This window comes from Octodon degus, unplaced genomic scaffold, assembly GCF_000260255.1.
Source record: "Octodon degus isolate 3935 unplaced genomic scaffold, OctDeg1.0 scaffold00076, whole genome shotgun sequence".
NCBI lineage: Eukaryota > Metazoa > Chordata > Mammalia > Rodentia > Octodontidae > Octodon > Octodon degus.
The window spans coordinates 520703-539115 of record NW_004524652.1 but is presented as its reverse complement, the minus strand read 5'-3'; the positions used below and the strand labels follow the sequence as shown (position 1 = coordinate 539115).

The following is an 18413-nucleotide window of genomic DNA, read 5'->3' as shown; positions in this document are numbered from 1 at the left end:
GGCGGCGCGCCGCAGAGGCCGAGACGCAGGCGGAGATGGCGCCCGCCGCGTCCAAGGGGCGTGCGGAGCCCGCGGTGGTCCGGGCGTTTCCGCGGCGCGCGCTCGCCCGCTACCTGCTGCTGCTGCGGCTGTACCCGGCGCTCACCAAGGCCGCCACCAGGTGGGCGCGAGCGGGAGGGGAGCCGTGGCGGCGTCCGCCCGGTGCGCGTCGCCCGCAGCGCGGTGTCCTCCGTGGACCCGGCGCCCGAGCAGTGCGGGCGCCGCTGCGGGTGTCGCCGGCCCCGCGAGGTTCTCGTGAAGAACTGCAGGACAGAGGTGACCGCACGACGGGGGTCGGGGGCACACCGAACGGCGACTTGGAGCGCACGGGGACGCCCCGGGAGGAGGACGCGGCGGGTGGGCAGGTGTCCCCAGGAGCGCGCGCAGGCCGAACCTAGTGAGAAGGAGCGGAAGGCCGCGTGTGGTGGCGCGCGCCTGGGATCCCAGCCCTCGGGAGGCTGAGGCAGGAGGATCGCTGCGAGTTCGAGACCAGCCTGGGCTACAGAGTGAGCTCAAGGCCAGCCTCAACTGCGTGGCGAGACCCTGTAAAACAAAAAGCCAAGAAGTAACCAGAGGTCAGATGAAAAGGTCTCGTGCTGTGCTAAGAATTATGGATTTTATAGTTCCCAAGGCAGCCGTAGACCAGTTGCAGAGGGAGTAACAAGCTCATCTCCACCTTACAGAACCAGCTTAGGAATCCCTGAGGTAGGAACCTTTCCCTTTGGAAACAGTTACAAAGTCAAGGTACAGTATCTGAGGCAGATGTAGCCTATAACACCCCACGGATTATGTCCACATTTCTCTTCCATTTTTCTTGTATTCAGTGTGCGTGAATCTTGTGCAGTTTCACCACATATCTGGGGTCATGTGTCCACACTAGAAACGGTTGCCTTAACTAACTCCTGGACTTTGTGAGGTTGGCGTGCCGCCCAACTGCTGCCCCGCCAGCGCATCAGGGATCGCGGAACAGCCCTGGGGGCTCCAGCCTCCTTCCCCTAAGGGCCGTTGCTTCTGTTTCCTGAGTGCCTTTGTCCACAGTGGCATTTTATCAGCACTTGGGAACCTCCTGGCCCAGATGATTAAGAAGAGGCAGAAGAAAGAAGACTCGGAAAGCATAGATGCCCGTGGGCCTCTGAGATACGCAGCCTACGGGTGAGAACTGCAAGGGACCCCTGGCGGAGCAGGGCTGCTGACACCAGGCCTTCAGACGGCTTATTCCACTGAGCCGTCTCCTGACCCCCCCCCTTTTTTTTTTTTTTTTTTTTTGATTTGTTTTTTGAGACAAGGTCTTCTTCTATAGTCCAGGCCAGCCTTGGCTTCTTGATCTTTCTGCCTCAGCTTCCCAAGTATCAGGATTAAGTGTGTGATCCACCATTCCCACCTTTTTTTTTCTGCCTCCAGAGCTAAGAACTTAAACCCAGGGCCTTGTGCTTTCTCCTTCTGAGCTACATCCCCCAACTTGAGAATATTTCTTTTAATTCAAAATTCACACAGATGAGGGGCCAGGAGATGACTCAGTAGAATAAGCACTTGCCTGGCAAGTGCGAGGGCCTGAGTTCAATCCCTGGTTCCACAAAAAAAAAAAAAAAGGCTGGTGAGATGGCTCAGTGGTCTAAAGCACCTACTTAGAACAAGCTTAGCAAAGCACAGGGACCTCGGTTCAATCCCCCAGCACCACATGCCAGCCAGCCCCGCCCCCCTGGTGGGCTGAGCTGGCCACACACAAATAAATAAATAAAATTTAAAAAAAAATTCACACAGACCATTTCTGTACTTTCAGTTATGCTCACCTGAGTCATTTTTCCATAATGTTTAAAGAAGTGTTATCCCCAGATAGCGGTATGTGAGGAGATGTGGTGGGAGGCATCATCCAGCCCCCTCACCCCTTTTAGGAAGGCCTGGCACCAGACTTATTAGCACCTCAGGGGGCGCCATAGAACAGGGATGGATTGGGGTGGAGAACCAGTCCTGCTCACACCCTGTGGGCCTCAGGTTCTTCATCACAGGCCCCCTGAGCCACTACTTCTACCTCTTCCTGGAGCACTGGGTCCCTCCTGATGTTCCCTTGGCTGCCGCTAAGAGGCTGCTCCTGGACCGCCTGCTCTTTGCCCCCGCCTTCCAGCTACTGTTCTTCCTCACCATGAACCTGCTCGAGGTAGGTGTCTGCAGACTCTGAGGGTCTGGGCGCCCCTCCACACTCGGCTAGAATGCATGTCTTTCTGTGTAAGCGTAGCAGCTGGCCACACAGTATTAACAGCACCCTATCTCCGGGGGAACTGCAGACACAATTTCGGGCACCTTGGTGTGCATCGTTCTCGATCGTACCTGATGACACCCTACTGGATGTGCCGACCAGGAGCCCATGTACTATCCTGGGAGTGCTGCCCTGTTTTGACAACTGTATTTGAGTATAATGAGTTACTTTGAGTCCCGTGTATTTTATTTTATACACTCATGAAACAATACTGAGGTGTCCCTAGACATCAGCAGGGTGCTAGAGCTACCCATGGCTCCAAAGCATAAGGCTGTCTTGGATACAGCAGAAGCTTTTCAAAGTCTGGAACCCTAAAGCCCCGCGGCAGCAAACCTATGACTTGTGTGCTGGAGTAGGCTGCTTGTATCGCTGAAAGCCCCACAAGGTTCACTATCACAGCTGTTGGTGAAAAACTGAACTTACTTGTGTATATTTGTAAGGTTGAATGATTATATATGTATTTACCTGCTATGTGTATTTTTTCCCTGAACTTTAATTTTTTAATGTTTTATTTATTTGGTATAGGGTCTTGCTATGCAGCTTGGACTCATAGTGATCCTCCCATTTCAGTGATTCTCCCCAACACTGGGATTACAGGCATGTGCCAACATACCCGGTTTCAGTGGCTGGCATGGTCTGCCCAGGGTTCTGGGGCCAGCATGGCATGGGTACAGGTTGCTCAGACCCAGCAGAGTCCTGCCTGCATGTGTCGCACCCGCACCCTGCATGTGGTACCTGGGATCAAACCTGGGTCTTTGTGCTCCAGGCAGGCATTTAGACCACTGAGCTATCTCCCCAGCTTTTTTTTTTTTTTTTTTTTTTTTAGTACAAGGTCTACAGGGTCTCACCACACAGATCAGATTCATAGTGATCCTCCTGTTTTCAGCCTCCCAATTACTGGGATTACAGGCTCACACCTCTCAAACCAACCCAGGGGCAGGGCCTGCATGGCACGCAGGGATCCAGCCCCAGCCGCTGTGCTATGCCTAAGCAGGCGCTTTAATCCACTGAGCCATCTGGCTGGCTCTGTCTCCCCAGCTTTATCTCCCCAAACTTTATCTTTCACTAGTGTTTTTCTCACAGGTCTATATATTTGCACATACTAATATCAGTCTTTTATCAAATACAGATCACAAATATTTTTTTTTCATTTTGCGGTTTTTAGTTAGTTACTTTTGAGACAGAGTTTCACTAGATAGCCCAAGCTGGCTTCAAACTCAGTAAACCCACTACCTTAGCTGCCTGAGTCCTGGGATTACAGGCGTGTAACATCACCCCTGGCCAGTTTGTAAATTTTATATAAGTTAAAAATGTCTGTCTAAAGTTAAAACTATATAAGCAAAAGTATCAACAGTGCTTTGCTCCATATGAAAGTTCTGAAACCTTATGTGCTTCAGTGTGCCCTTCTGGCCAGGCATGGTAGTGCATGCCTATAATAGCAGGCTGGAGACTGAGGCAGAAAAATTGCCATGAGTTGAGGCCAGCCTGAGGTCCTGCCTCAGAAAACACAACATTCACTCTGAGCTTGGGTGGCCCGAGTGGCTGCTCACCACCTTTGCCTCTTACAGGGGAAGGACACTGCAGCCCTTGTCGCCAGGGTGAGGAGCGGCTTCTGGCCCGCCCTGCGGATGAACTGGCGTGTGTGGACCCCAGTGCAGTTCATCAACATCAACTACGTGCCCCTGCAGGTGAGGCCTCCTGCAGCCTTGTGTGCGCGGGCTCCGAGCAAGCTGTGCCTTCCCTCGAGCCCCGTGTCCTCTCCCTGAGTGTTTGTGTCCTGTGTGTGCAGCTGCAGAGCCACTGCCATCCATGCAGTCCGCAGATTCAGCTCAGAATCGGCACCAGGGACGCCCGTGGCTTAGTGTTAGCCGGGCTTCCTGGTTCGCCAGGCTCAGGAGCCCACTGAGCCGCAGACATAGCCACGCTTCAGCTGTGCACAAGTGGCCCTTTTGGAGAACCTGTAGTCTTCAGGGGCTGCTGCCCACTGAAAAAGGGTGGCACAGCTGGATTTTCTGGGCTGGTAGGGATGCAGGACAGCTGGATCCAGGGACCTGCTGTCACTACTCCCAGCCTGCCAGTACCCATGAGGGCTCCAGATTTCGAGGGTTCAGGGTGCAGCACATGCAGGCAGGACTCTGCTGGGTCTGAGCAACCCATACCCGTTCTAGCACGGGGCCCCCTTTAGTCTCACTGGGAGCTGGACACGAGGTACCTTGTCCAAACCTAGAGAGCAGGTCAGGGGAGGGAAGGGTCCTCATAATGCCTGGGTACCCAGCCTGGGGCTGTGCTGCAGCCCTGTCAGGGAGGTGGGCCAGGGCTGCTCAGGAACCTGTTTTCTGTACCCGGCTGAACAGTACGTATTAGGGAGCCATGTGTGGTGGCACATGTCTGTCATGCCAGCAGCACTCGGGCAGCTGGAGGACTGTGACTTGCAGGACAGCCTAGGCTTTCTCACAGTAGAGGTAGAGAGAAACAGGAGTCAGGTGGCTGGAGGCTGGGGCAGCGTGGCCACGCCTCACCACAGGTGTGCTGCCTGCGGATGCGCGGGGTTCATGAGCATCCAGGGCAAGGCAGTGGGGCTCCTCCAGGCCCGCAGACTGGTGCCTTCACAGGTCTCCGTATGCAGGCAGTTGCCTGGTGGCTTCTGGCGTGGAGATGGAGAGGAGCTTCGCTTGCTGCCGTGCCGTCCCTGGCACCTCCAGTCAGAGGTTTAGCTCAGTTCCAAAGGGCTCAGCCCATAGTTGCTGGCCACAGGGCAGGAATGTGCCATGTTTGTTTGTTTGGTTGGTTGGTTTTTGTTTGTTTGTTTTTGTGGAACTGGGGCTTGAACTCAGGCCCTTGTGCTTGCCGGGCAAGTGCTTGTTCTACTGAGCCATCTCCCTGGCCCTGGTTGGGTTTTTTTGAGATAGGGTCTCGCTATTCAGTTTAGGCTGGCCTCAAACTCATGGTGATCGTCCTGCCTCAGCCTTCTAAGTGCTGAAATTATAGGTGTGTGCCACCATTCCTGGCTAGGAGCTGCTAACTTCTTGGCAGCTGGATAGCAGCATATGGACAAAGAGTGCCAAAGAAGAAGGGCCAGGGACCAGTCTCTGTCTAAGGGTGCACTGTACTAATCCCCCAAGGCAGCTGCTTTCAAGAAAATCAAAATTCACTGTCACTGTTGGGCATAGCAGCACATGTTTGTGATCCCAGTACTCTGAGGCTGAAGCAGAAGGACTGAAAGTTCTGAGTCCAGCCTGGGCAATTAGGCCACTTACTGAGGCCCAGTGGCAGCATGAAAAAGTATTGGGGATGTAGGTTAGTGGGAAAGTCCTGGGTTCATTCCCCAGTACTGGAAGAAACAGAAGGTTAACCATCACAGTTCCCGTTTCAGATGGGTACATATGGGTGGGTCATAAGGGGCAGAAAGGGCATTCAGTAGGTACATAGTGGGCGCTGCATGGCTGGTGAGCCAACAGGCTACTGCTGTCATGGACCCACATGGCAGGGAGAGCGCTCCTGCCAGCAGGTGACTCTGGGTGGGGGCAGGTGCCAGACAAACACCAGGGTGCAGCACTGGTGACAGTGTATCCAATGAAGGAAAGGGATGGCGGTCTGCCCTCTCCAGCCTTCTGCTCCCATTGGGAACCACCCCACCCCGATGCACACTGCGCCTCAAGAGCAGCTCTGAGGAAAGCAGATGCTTGTGCATCTACAGCGGCCACGGACACGAAGAACACAAATGTGCCCTGTGGTGGGATGGGCACTGCTGGATGAGGCGCTGCCTGGCAGCCTAGAATGGACTGGCAGGTGGACAGCTTGCCCCCTTGCCTCTGCTGGGTCTAGCACTGAGTTTGGTACAAACTAAAACTCAGTAAGTAGAACAGTGGGTGGGGAGATGACGGCATGCTTGTCCTGGTGATGCCACCTCTGTTGGACTCCCTTGGCAGTTCCGGGTGCTCTTTGCCAACCTGGTGGCTCTGTTCTGGTACGCCTACCTGTCCTCTCTGGGCCAGTGACAAGCTTGAGGAGGATCTCGGATGCACAGCGGATGGGCTGGGCAGCCCCATCAGAGGGAGAGCCGGGGCCAGGGCAGGTGGGATCCACCTGACGCTTGGTGAATATGACTCATGGTGCATCAAAATGACAACTGGAGAAACAGAAGCCTTGGGGTTCTCAATCTTGAGTGGGAAGCAGCTGCCCCCTCACATGACAGAGATGGTACTAGGTGCTGCCTTGAACCCAACAAGAGTCTCAATAAACTGCGACGGAGCCACTTCCTTGGTGATTGTGATTGCTCAGGAGTTTCCAATGCTTGGGAGAAACAGCCAAGTGTGTTCTTTTTGTGTGTGTGCACTGTGGTAAAATAACAGTTTGGCATAAGCACAGTCACAGTCCTGCGTGGCCGTCACTGCCATCCGTCCCAGGGCTTCGTCTCCTGCTGACACAGCAGCTCCCTTCCCCTTCCCTGACTCCTGGCCCCACCCCACTTCTGTCTCTGAATTTGAGTCTAGCCATCTCATGTGAGTGGACTCGCACAGTATTTGTCCCTTTACGTATGACTGGTTTATTTCACGTAGAGTAATACCTGGCAGGGCTTGAATGTAGACACCAGATACAGGGGGGGTTTGTTTTTGTTTCTTTTGGTAGATACTATTTCTTATTTCTCATTTTACAGGTAAGAAATAAGGCTTAGGGATGAAAATACGTTGCTTATTACATAGGTAAGAAGTGGTGGTAGAGCACTTCGAATCATGTGCACCACGATGTTTGGCTTCAGTTCTCTTACTGCCTTATACTTAAATCTTATACTACATATAAATTTTTTTTTTCATTATTGGCATTTATCATCTTTTCTGAAGTTCGACTTTAATGTCATCAACAACAGGGCCGGGGAGATGGCTCAGTGGAATAAGCGCTTCCCTGGCAAGCGCAAGGGCTGAGTCAATCCCTGGTTCCGCAAAAAAAAAAAAAAAAAAAAAAAAAAAAGGCATAAAATAATAAAACTATTCTATTTGTAGGCATTGCTTCCACTCCTATTAGTCATCTCCTTTAAACAGGAAAAACTCGGGGCAGGGAGATAGCTCAGTAGAATAAGCGCTTGCCTGGCAAGTGCAAGGGCCTGAGTTCCACCAAAAAAAAAAAAACCAAAAGGAAAAACTGCCATTAGCCTGGTGCTTCTCAATCCTGCCTGCCGGGTAAAGGAATACAGGAAATGGATGGTGCCTAGAAGCCCAGGTCGATCCAGGGCACACCTCAGAACGACTGAGCTCTCTAGAGTCCAGCCCAGCAGAGGTACTAACAAGCAGGCAGTGTGAGAACTACAGGTCTAAAGTGATAAGCAGTACGACCCACACCCTCAAAGTACTTCAAAACCAAAATAATTGGTCAGATAATCAAATTTCTTTCCACTGGGGCCGGGATATGGCTCAGTGGAATAAGCGCTTCCCTGGCAGGCGAAAGGGCCTCAGTTCAACCCCTGGTTCCGCAAAAAAAAAAAAAATCTTTCCACTTACATTGAAAAGGGGGACAGACATGACAAAATTCAGCCTTCAATGAGATTGCCTGCAGTAGAGTTCACCAAACATCAGGTTTTGCAAGCTGAACATGCTGCACGAGTTGATGCTCTGCTCGCTTGGCCCGGCCGGAGCAGGGCAGTGCGCTGGGGAGGGGCTCAGCGGGCAGGAGCGCGGGCGGCCCAGAAGCCGCTATTTAGGGTTACTATTAGGTATGAAGCAGTAATAAATAAAAAATGCTGGGACTGTAGCTCAGTGGTAATGGGCCTCTGAGTTTGATCCCTAGTAATGCAAAAAATTAGTTAAATTTAGTAAAAAGAGCTGGGGAGCTGGTTCAGCGGCTGAGTGCTTTCACAGCATGTGCCAGGCCCTGAGTTCAATTCCCAGCACCACAGAAAAGAAAAAAAGGAGTCCTTGGGGAGTGTAATGAAGTCACTTATGAATGATTGATACCCATATAAAAGATGGGTAAGAGTTCACCTCCACAGGCCCTTCCTGCCAAGTGAGAACATAGCACCCTTCCCCACTGAAGGATTCAGAGCCAGGTGCCATCTTGGAGTCAAGAGATTGGGCTCTCACCAGTGCACACTGATCTTGGACTTTTCCAGCCTCCAGAGTGAGAAATAAATGTCCATTACTTATAAATTATCCAGTCTTAGGGCTGGCCAAATAGCTCAGCGGATTAAAGGGTCAGCAAGCAGGTACAGGGGCTGAGCGTTGGATCCCCCGGCCTGCAGTGCTGGCCCCACCCCCGGGGCATGCTGAGATGGCGCACGCCTGTAATCCCAGCTCCTGGGAAGCTGTAAGTAAGTGGATCACTACAAGTCCTATCTAGTGCTGAGACCCTGAACACCCTGCAGACCCTTCCCTAAAATACAAAAAATAAATAAGTTATCCAGTCTTTGGTATTTTCTTATTGTCCAGGTTCATCGGTGTTGTGGCGTGTCAGCATAGACAGATAGATAGATGATAGATAGATAGAGATAGATGATACATAGATAGATGATAGATAGATAGATGATAGATAGATAGATAGATGATAGATAGATAGATGATAGATAGATGATAGATAGATAGATAGATAGATAGATAGATAGATAGATAGATAGATATTTGGCTGGCACTCAAACCTTCAAATGCCCTTTTTAAGGCTGGGCATTGTGTTACCAATTTTATCTTCCCTCCAAGCTCTTATCCTAAAGGCATCAAAGAATGAAATCCGTGGACACAGCAGTGGAGAATGAACTGGGTGCATTTCATTTTAGGAAGACAAAGAACCAAGAAAGTGCCTGCTAGCCAGGAAGCACTCCAAGGGAGGGTGCCCCATGGTGCCCACGTCCAGGGGTTTATGCAGACTTTGGGGGCTCTTGTGGTCAGAGCACAAACATGAAATTTGCAATGTGGTTGTCATCTTTGCTAGCCCTCTGATGTCAGGAGACCAGCGTGCCTTGCACCCCAATCTCCTGGGCTTATCTGTCTACTCAGGCCCTTGCCTTTAAGTGCTTTACTGCCCTGTACTTGCTGGTGTTAGCTGCACTGCCCATTCTGCCACCGTGGACGTCTGTGCTCCTCATACCCAATCACCTGACTTCCTCAGAGACTGCTCTTGTGATTCAGTGTGCATTGGTGGGCAGTGCCAGTGGAAGCTGGGGCACTTACAGTACCTCCAGCCCCTTCCCGAGGGCCCCACTCGCCTGGTGTGATGCTGACGTAAGGCTCTTGGTCTCAGAAGACTGTGTTCAACTCTGGGGATCAGCGAGGTGCAGCAGTGCACAATAGTTAGCCACCTGCTCTGGCAGCTAGGGCAAATTACCTGAACCGCTTTGAGCCCAGCCCACACAATGTAGCAACGAGACTTGCATTACTCGTAGTAACGTTATTATTATGATGATTATTATTATTTGTACAGGGTTTCACTACGCAGGTCGGACTCATATTGATCCTCCTGTTTCTAACCTCCCCAGCACTGGGATTACAGGCATGCACCACCCGTCCGGACTCGGTCGCCAGCTCAGTGTTCCTGGGAGCTGGGCCAATACGACATGCCATACCTGGGATCGAACCCCGGTCCGCCTGCGCTTGCTTAAGCAGGGGCTTAGTCCGCCGAGCTGTCTCGCTGGCAGCATCGTGAATTGTTATTCCCCTACCTGTGGCTTAGCATAGGCCACAGGCCATTCACTCAGCTTCTTTCACGCATCTTGGGTGCTGCCAGTCTCCCATTTAGACATGCAATGATGTAAAAATGGGTGCCTGTAAGCAGTTCAATGAGCTCGACACTTTGATTGATTGATTGATGGATGGAACCGGGGATTGAATTTAGGCCCTGTGCTTTCCAGGGAAGCGCTTATTCCACTGAGCCATCTCCCTGGCCCCTTGACACTGTTTTGTAAGGAAGTAGTTTTTCTTATTCTTGAGTCAGGGTGTCTTGATCAATGTTTTAATTATATTTGGAAGATAGGAATTCATGAAAAGGTCTGAAAAGCTAGGCATGTGGTGCAGGCTCGTCATCCCAGCACTCTGGAAGGCTGAGGCAGGAGTGCTGAAAGTCTGGGTCCATACTGGGCAAACACGATGTAGAGAGGCCTTGTCTTAAAAACTAAAGGGCTGGGGACGAAACTCAGCGTGAAGGCCCCGGGCTTAATCCTAATCCCCTGTGGCAGGCAGGAGCGTTAGTCCTAAAAGCGGCCGGCTGCTCCCTCTGGTCTTTTGATTTCGGTGAGGTGGAAGCTTTTTTGGGGGGGGGATTGAACTCAGGACCTTGCACTGAGCCATCTCCCCGGCCCCAGGTGAGGTGGATACTGCAGGCGCCCCAATAAGCATTCTCTGGAGACTGCGGAGAAAGGGTCTGGCTCCTGGATACTGTAGCGCCTACAGTACCAATGGTTGAGCTGGGGACACCGCCGGGAGGTGCCGGGCTCCCTGAACCTGCGCGGGGCGCCCGGCGAGCTCCGGAGTCCGCCTGCTGCAGCCCACGCCTCGCACCCGCGCGCAATCCCCACGTGCGCGCGCCTACTGGTCAGCTCGCGTCGCAGCTGTCCGCAAGACTGTGGGAACTCCCAGGGGTCCCCGCGCACCTAGGAGAGAGGGGCGGGACTTCCGGCAGCCAGGAGCGAACGCGTGCGGAAGCCTGGCCCTCGCGGCGCTCCGTCTACCAGGCGCTCGGGCGGTATGGCGTTCCGACAGGCGTTGCAGCTCGCGGCCTGCGGGCTGGCGGGGGGCTCGGCGGCCGTGCTGCTCTCTGCGGTGGCGGTGGGCAAGCCGCGCGGCGGCGGGGATGCGGATGCGCGCGCGCCCGAGCCGCCGGCCTGGACCGAGGGCGCCCAGCCAGGACCCAGCCTCTGGGATTCCAACTGGGACAGGTGCGCCGCACGCCCTGGGCTGGCGGGAGGGTGCTGTGTCCCCGAGGCCCGTGTGCGTGGAGGGCGTCCCCTCCAGGGCCCCTGGGTGTCGCCGGGGTCCTTGCGATCGAGTGCACAGACGCCTGCCCTCGGGTCCCTGAATTCGGACCCCCGAGCCTGAGGGTCCCCTGGGAAGAAGCGACGGCGCCTGCTCCCCGCCCGCGCGGTGCTCCAGCCGCCGAGCCTTGGAAGTTAGACTCCTGCGCGTATAGGAGGGAGTTTTTGGTTTTACTTAACGTAGTTTCAGTTGAAAAACTACAGCAGTGCAGGCTTTTAATGTATGTGTTGAAATGATAGTGTTTTTAAAAGTATATTGGTGGGGCCCGGGAGATGGCTCAGTGGAATGAGTGCTTGCCTGGCAAGCGCAAGGACCTGAATTCAATCCCTGGTTCCACCAAAAAAAAAGTCTATTGGTAAGTCAGCGTCACTGATATTTAACCTATGTTTGCTTCCTTAGCTATATCAGGAACTTGCTTTTTTTTTTTTTGCGGAACCGGGGATTGAACTCAGGTCGTTGCTCTTGGCAGGGAAGCGCTTATTCCACTGAGCCGTCTCCCCGGCCCCCTTGCTTCTTTTTTAACCCTTTCTTTAAAATGAACATTTCAGAATAGTTATGTAGAAAAGTTTTAAGCAAGAGTCTTTGGTATGGCACAATTAATTTCCTGTATTGTTAACTTCTTATACTAAATGTGTGTCAGATCTCTGTTTTCCCCTGGTTCTTCCTCTCTGAGATGCTTGTTAGCGGGACGTTCTCTCTTGGATGATGAAGACCGCTGGGCCAGTGTTTCCTGGGAGGACCTCAACTGGAACCGGTCTGATGGTCCTCTAATAGTTTCGCAGACGTCCTCTTCTTTTCTTTAAAAATCAGTACAACTGTAAATTTCCCAGGCCATTTATGTATATATGTATGTATGTATGTATGTATGTATTTGACAGGATCTCACTATGTAGTCCAGGCTGATTTTGAACTCACAATGTACCCAGACTGGCCTCAAACTGGCGGTGACCCTCTCGCCTCAGTGGCGGGATGACAGGTGCGCACCACCATGTGCAGCATCTCAGCCCTTTTAAAGAAAAATACCCCCTCGGATGTCAGAGAACCTCCCTGAAGTAAAACCTAAAGTCGGGTCCAGGTTTATCAGATTTAAACTGATGTTCCATATTTGTTTTCCATGTCTGAATATGGATAGGGAGATAGGGAGTGATTGGATTTTGTTGGGATAGGGCCAGGGAGATAGTTCAGTGGTGTCAGTGTTCAATCCCCAGTACATAAATAAATAAATATGTTGGGATAGGGAAGGACCCAGTGTAAAAGGGTGCTAGAAGGAGCACATCTCCCCACCTTCTGCTCATCTGTGCTGGGAAATTCCAGGGCTTTCCTTGGGCAAGTCTCCAGCGCTTCTTGGGGGTCTTGTGGAGTTCAGGATTTGCTGGCTGTGCCTGTTTTCTCTGCTTAGCCTCCGGCTCCCTGCGTTGCTCTTAAGTACTCAGCCTTGGGTGTGACCAGCAGCCAGGGTAGCCCTGCCAGACGGCCCTGAGGTCACCACAGTGCTCCTGCAGCCAGTCCCCATGCATGACAGTCTCCACAGGGGAATCTTGGCAGGTTTGGCCCTTGCTGTTCCTGTGTCCCACCTCTAACCCTAACTTCAGCTCCCCAACCCACCAGCCAGGGTGATGGCCACTACTAGCCAGGGTGTGCTTAGCATTCAGAAGATGCTCAGTGTGTCAGCATGTTGCACATGCCTGTAACCTCAGCTACTTAGGAGGCTGAGGTAAGATGGTCATGAGTTTGAGGCCAGCCTGGCAATTTAGTGAGACCTTGTTTCAAAAAAGGAGCAAGAGTATATAGCTCAGCAAAAGAGTGCTTGCCTAGCATATGTGAGGAGGCCTGGCTTCAGTACCCAGCACCTAGTAAAAACAACAACAAGGGGTCGGGGAGATGGCTCAGTGGAATAAGCACTTCCCTGGCAAGTGCAAGAGCCTGAGTTCAATTCCCAGTTCCACCAAAACAACAACAACAAAACCTTATGTAACAGAAAATAGAAGTTCTAAAATGATTTAATTTCAATAATAGTGGTCTCTTGGTGTTCTGGAGATGACTTCCAGGACTCTTTCAGACACCAAAATCTGGAATAAGGCTTTTTTTGTTTTTGTTCCTCGAATGCCTTCAGGGCACTTTTGGCCAGCGGGAGAGGTGTGAGGTTCAAACTCCAGCAACCTGAGGCTGACAGCTTTGTGGAAGCAGCCACTTAAAGGCCTGAGCTAGGGCCAGGCCCCCAAGACACCAAAATCTGAATGCTCCTCTCTTCTTCTTTTTTTTTTTTTTTTTTTTTTGCGGAACCAGGGATTGAACTCAGATCCTTGCGTTTGTCAGTCAAGTGCTTATCCTACTGAACCATCTCCCTGGCCCCAAGAATGCTCCTCTCTTAATGTAGAACAGTATAGTATTTACATACAGCCTAAGCACATCTTCCTGTGTCAGTTGTCTTTGGTGTGCTTTAAGGAGCTGGCTTCTCCCAGCTGGTGCTGAGCCTTAGCTTTCCAACCACGCTCTTCTCTGTTATCATCATGGCTGGAGATACCATCTAGTCCCAGAACTCCGAACATCTTGCAACAGAAGTCACAAGGCCTCATCTTACTTCCACCTTTAGGCGAGAACCCCTGTCTCTGATCAACCTTCGCAAGAGGAATGTGGAATCTGGAGAAGAAGAGCTGGCATCCAGGCTGGACCACTACAAGGTCAAGGCCACACGGCACATCTTCCTCATCCGGCATTCCCAGTACCACATGGATGGCGCCCAGGAAGAGGACTGCACACTGACTCCGCTGGGTATGTGTCTTGGTCCCTTACCCCCTCGACGAGCCTCACGGGTGCCTGGGCACTGGGGTCCATCACTCAGGTGGGAATATTGTCACTGTCATGATTATCAGCTGAACTTGCACAGGAGCAAGGCTCCTGCTCATATCCCTAAAAATCCTAGGCCCAGGGCATGGCTGCTTAGCCTTTCCAGTGCACTTTCCTAGTAGGCCCTGAGTTTTGGCCCCAGCACTAAAAAAAAAACCCCATGAAAAGCATTGTGGTCAGGGTTTGTTGCATGAGATCAAGTTTGGTGCTTTTTTTTTGGCGGAACCAGGGATTGAACTCAGGCCCTTGCGCTTGCCAGGGAGGCGCTTATTCCACTGAGCCATCTCCCCAGCCCTGGTGCTTGTTTTAGTGGGGCTTTGTGCACAGGGCTCCTGGATCTGCTTGTGCCTTCTGTGTCTTTCCGGCCTGGTACCGGGCCCCAAACCTCTCTGTTCAGCATTGATGAGTCTGCCTGATGAGGGTCTTTGTCATGGAGCTTGTCACTGCACTGCTGTGTATGCCAGCAGCGGGGGTCCTTGTAACTTCTGCCATAGAGGCTATTGTCTGAGCCTTATGCCATGTTTCTGCAGGAGAAGTTCCTGGAAAAGGGATTGCTGGGTGAACTCAGTGTTAAATTTCGTTTTTAGAGAAGGGTCTTGCTCTGTTTCCCCACCTGGCCCTGAATTCCTGGGCTTATCAGGCCTCCTATCTCAGCCTCCTTTGTAGCTGGGACTCCAATGCTGCCAGCACAACTGGCTGAGTGAGTGAGTGAGTGAGAGAGAGAGAGAGAGAGAGAGAGAGAGAGAGTGTGTGTGTGTGTGTGTTTGTGTTTGTCGGGAACTGGGGATTGAACTCAGACCCTTGCGCTTGCCAGGGAAGTGCTTATTCTACTGAGTCATCTCCCTGGCCCCTATTTTATTTTTTTATTTATTTTATTATTTTTTAATGGTACCGGGGATTGAACTCCGGACCTTGTGCTTACCAGGCAAGCGCTTATTCCACTGAGCTATCTCCCTGGCCCTTGAGTTGCTATCTTCAACAGTTGGTATTTCCAACTCCCCACGTGTCCAAGAATTCAAAGGTAGGAAGGAGATCCCAGGCCTTTTCTCCACAGAGCATGCCACTTCTGAGAGCAGTGTCTGGCTCCTGTGCACAGACAAGCACCCAGTGTGGAGGCGGTTGCATGTGGAGGAAGCACCCTTGCTGGGCCTTTTTCAGTCAGACGTAAAACATTTGAGAAGAGGCCCTGGGGCTGCATCAGCCTACTCAGGAGCACTAAGGCCCCAGTCTGTGTGCAGCAGTATCTGTCACAGGGCTGGAGGCCGTGCTGGACTGCGATTTGCCCAGCTCTGGCAGTGTGCAGGTCATGCAGTTGATGGAGCAGCTGCATCCCCTGTGCAGGGAGGAGCACCACTAGGGCATCCACTGCTCTTGCTTGTGACCCAGGCCAGTGAGGCGGGACCCTTGTAGGAGCTTGGTGCCACATGGGATCAGTGTCTGTAGGGAGTGAGGGTGTCTAGACACTTGAGTTTCTCAGGTGTTTCCCCTTCAAGGTCGGGAGCAGGCAGAACTCACCGGCCTCCGCCTTGCCAGCCTGGGGTTGAAATTTAACAAGATCATCCATTCCTCCATGACCCGCGCCGTGGAGACCACGGACATCATCAGCAAGCACCTGCCAGGTAAGTGCTGTTTGGGACCTAGTCCCTGCCTGACCACTAACCATGCAAAGTGGGTATAGTGCACCTCCCATTGTGGCACTGTGAGCCCCCTGTCCCCTGTAGATGTCTCCAGAGTCAGCACCGACCTGCTGCGGGAAGGCGCCCCCATCGAGCCCGACCCGCCTGTGTCACACTGGAAACCTGAGGCTGTGGTAAAAGCCCCTGCTGGGCTGCCTGGTGGGAGGGTTTGCTGCCTCACCAGCTTGGCCTGCAGTTGCTCTGGGCTGATGCTTCCTTGCTCTGCCTTCAGCAGTATTATGAAGACGGAGCAAGGATCGAGGCTGCTTTCCGGAACTACATCCACCGAGCTGATGCTGAGCAGGAAGAGGACAGCTATGAGATCTTCATATGCCATGCCAACGTCATCCGCTACATTGTGTGCAGGTGGGCACCCTGTGGCATGGAGTGAGAATGAAGCCCAGGGGCAGAGCCAGGTTCCCACACACGGGTCCCCTGCTGCCACGTGCAGGAGCTGAGTTGTCCTGGTCTGTCTTCAGCAGGGTCCTAGTCAGTTACACACGGACCCCTGTGAGGCAGCAGTCTCTGATGCATGGGGAACTGCATGGATAGATGGCTGTGAGCTGGTGCTGGTGCTGAGGGTTTGCTGGGCGCAGGCAGCAGGGCCTGGATGGGAGTTGTGGGCCACGCCTGCTTCCTGTTGTAAGTGGTAAACGGCGGCAGGGGGCTGTGCATAGTCCTCAAGCAGGTACCACCACCGTTAGGGTCTATCTAGGTGGGATGCGAATGGGCCATGTGGGTTTCACTGAATATATGGGTGTCCCCCTGGGTGATTTGGCAAAGGGTGAACAAATCCCCACAAGTGAAGAGTTTGAATTTGTGTGTAACTAACGGTGCCTCTCCTAGAGCCCAGCTTCAGTAACCAAGGGCTTCGGTCACCAAGGGCTGTCTTATGCGAACTAAATTCCGCCCAACTGAGGTGGGTCCATACTAGGCGCAGAGCTGTTGGTGGTGTGGGTGCTTCAGCTCACATGCAGCTGCTTGGTTCAAGCTACCAACAAGGGCTGGCATTTCCAGGGTGGCATAGGTCCACCTCTGCCATGGCTCTGCACATGCTCTCTGCTGGGCAGTCTGATAATAAATTATTGACAGCACATCACATGTCCCATAACAGTCACTAGGTGGTAACACTAATACTGGAGAGGAACCAGTAGTTACTGGAAACACGGAGTTACAGCTGCCTTCTCTCTGTTAAATAAAGTGCTGATACAAAGCCAGAGCTGGGGACACTGACATATCTATGGCTCCACTTACTCTGGAAGCTGAGGCAGGAGGATCACAGGCCAGCCCAGGCAACTTAGTGAGACCCTGCCTCAGTAAATAAAAATTAATTAAAAATAGGGCTGGGGAGATGGCTCAGTAGAATAAGCACTTCTCTGGCAAGCGCAAGGATCTGAGTTCAATCCCCAATTCTGCCAAAAAATAAATAAAATAAATACCTACATATATACAGTCTAGGGGGTGCTGCTTAGTGGTGAGTACTACTTGCCTTGCACACATGATGCCCTGGGTTTCATCCCCAGTAAAACACACACAAAATGTACCCTTTAGCTACCCTTTTTTGTTGTCCTGGAAGAGCAGAAGTTAAATCCTTTCACTTGCAGGAAAACTATTTCTCTCTTGTATACAGCTCAAGTTGATAGGGTGCTAGGGCCTGGGTCCAGCAGACGGAGTCCCTCAGGTGACCTGAGCTACGCCCCCACAGCTGTGCTTCAGCTGCGCTCAGCCACTGCTGCTCTCTCTCCAGAGCACTACAGTTCCCCCCAGAAGGCTGGCTCCGCTTGTCCCTGAACAACGGCAGCATCACCCACCTGGTCATCCGCCCCAGCGGCCGGGTTGCACTCCGGACCCTGGGGGACACAGGCTTCATGCCACCTAACATGGTCACGCGGTCCTGAGGCCACTGCAGCACTGCCCTCCGTCTTGTCCTGGCCATGCTCCAGCTGTGAGCAGACTGAGGCTGGTGGGGAGAAGTGTCTCGGATCATACTGGGGATGTACCTGGAACTCGCCTCTACCAGCTGAGGGAAGCTGTTGCTCACACCGCCTGGCTTCCCTCCCTACAGGACACCTGCAGTCTGTGGGGTGCGTGCCTGTCACACTGGGGTCCTCGCCATGCACTCGCCTGGGGGAGGACTACCAAGGTTTTGTTCACAGCTTGCTCACCATTCCATACTTTTTTTGGGGTCTGGCAACCTGCTATTGAAATATTTGTCAATTAAAGATTTTTCTCCTTTGGGTTCTTGCTTTGGAAATGTTTGTGACTTGGGTTAGGGACCTGACGCTGCATCTGCACTTGCAAAGCCAGGACCTGAGGCTGTGTGGAGGGCAGGTCTGTGGAGGACACAGCCTGTAATAGTTTTCCTGGAGCTGTTTGACACCCCATACTGGTGGCTTCAGCCTTGCACTGGTGACTATAAATCTCATGGGCATATGGGACAAAATATTCAGATATGTATCTCCCAAAATATTGTGTAACTGCACATTTTTATTACAATTTCTATGAAGTGGTTATGAACATTTTCTGCAGTCAATACAATGAATTGTGATATGATTCTTTTCCCTGTCTGTCATCTTATGGAAATAATTGCATAATAAAAGTTTTTGGTTTTTGTTTTTTTTTTTTTAAAGTATTGTGACTGTTTCA

General features: G+C 52.2%; 2 protein-coding genes across 4 annotated transcripts; both read left to right on the top strand.

The window, feature by feature from the left end:
• The first annotated feature begins 6 nt into the window (after positions 1-6).
• Positions 7-6548, top strand: Pxmp2 (peroxisomal membrane protein 2). Of its 2 annotated transcripts, none has more exons than XM_004635838.2 (5): positions 7-160; positions 1078-1191; positions 2032-2194; positions 3862-3981; positions 6223-6548. In XM_004635838.2, the coding sequence occupies exons 1-5, from the start codon at positions 36-38 to the stop codon at positions 6289-6291; spliced, it is 591 nt and encodes a 196-aa protein (XP_004635895.1). In that variant the 5' UTR covers positions 7-35; the 3' UTR covers positions 6292-6548. The 2 variants fall into 2 exon arrangements, with proteins under 2 accessions (XP_004635895.1, XP_023576207.1); XM_023720439.1 differs by lacking the exon at positions 6223-6548 and adding an exon at positions 4083-5103.
• Positions 6549-10911: 4363 nt separating this feature from the next.
• On the top strand, positions 10912-18008 carry Pgam5 (PGAM family member 5, mitochondrial serine/threonine protein phosphatase). Of its 2 annotated transcripts, none has more exons than XM_004635836.2 (6): positions 10912-11147; positions 13838-14016; positions 15585-15710; positions 15813-15901; positions 16000-16133; positions 17515-18008. In XM_004635836.2, the coding sequence occupies exons 1-6, from the start codon at positions 10957-10959 to the stop codon at positions 17663-17665; spliced, it is 870 nt and encodes a 289-aa protein (XP_004635893.1). In that variant the 5' UTR covers positions 10912-10956; the 3' UTR covers positions 17666-18008. The 2 variants fall into 2 exon arrangements, with proteins under 2 accessions (XP_004635893.1, XP_004635894.1); XM_004635837.2 differs by having other exon boundaries at positions 10914-11147; positions 16003-16133.
• Positions 18009-18413: the final 405 nt, after the last annotated feature.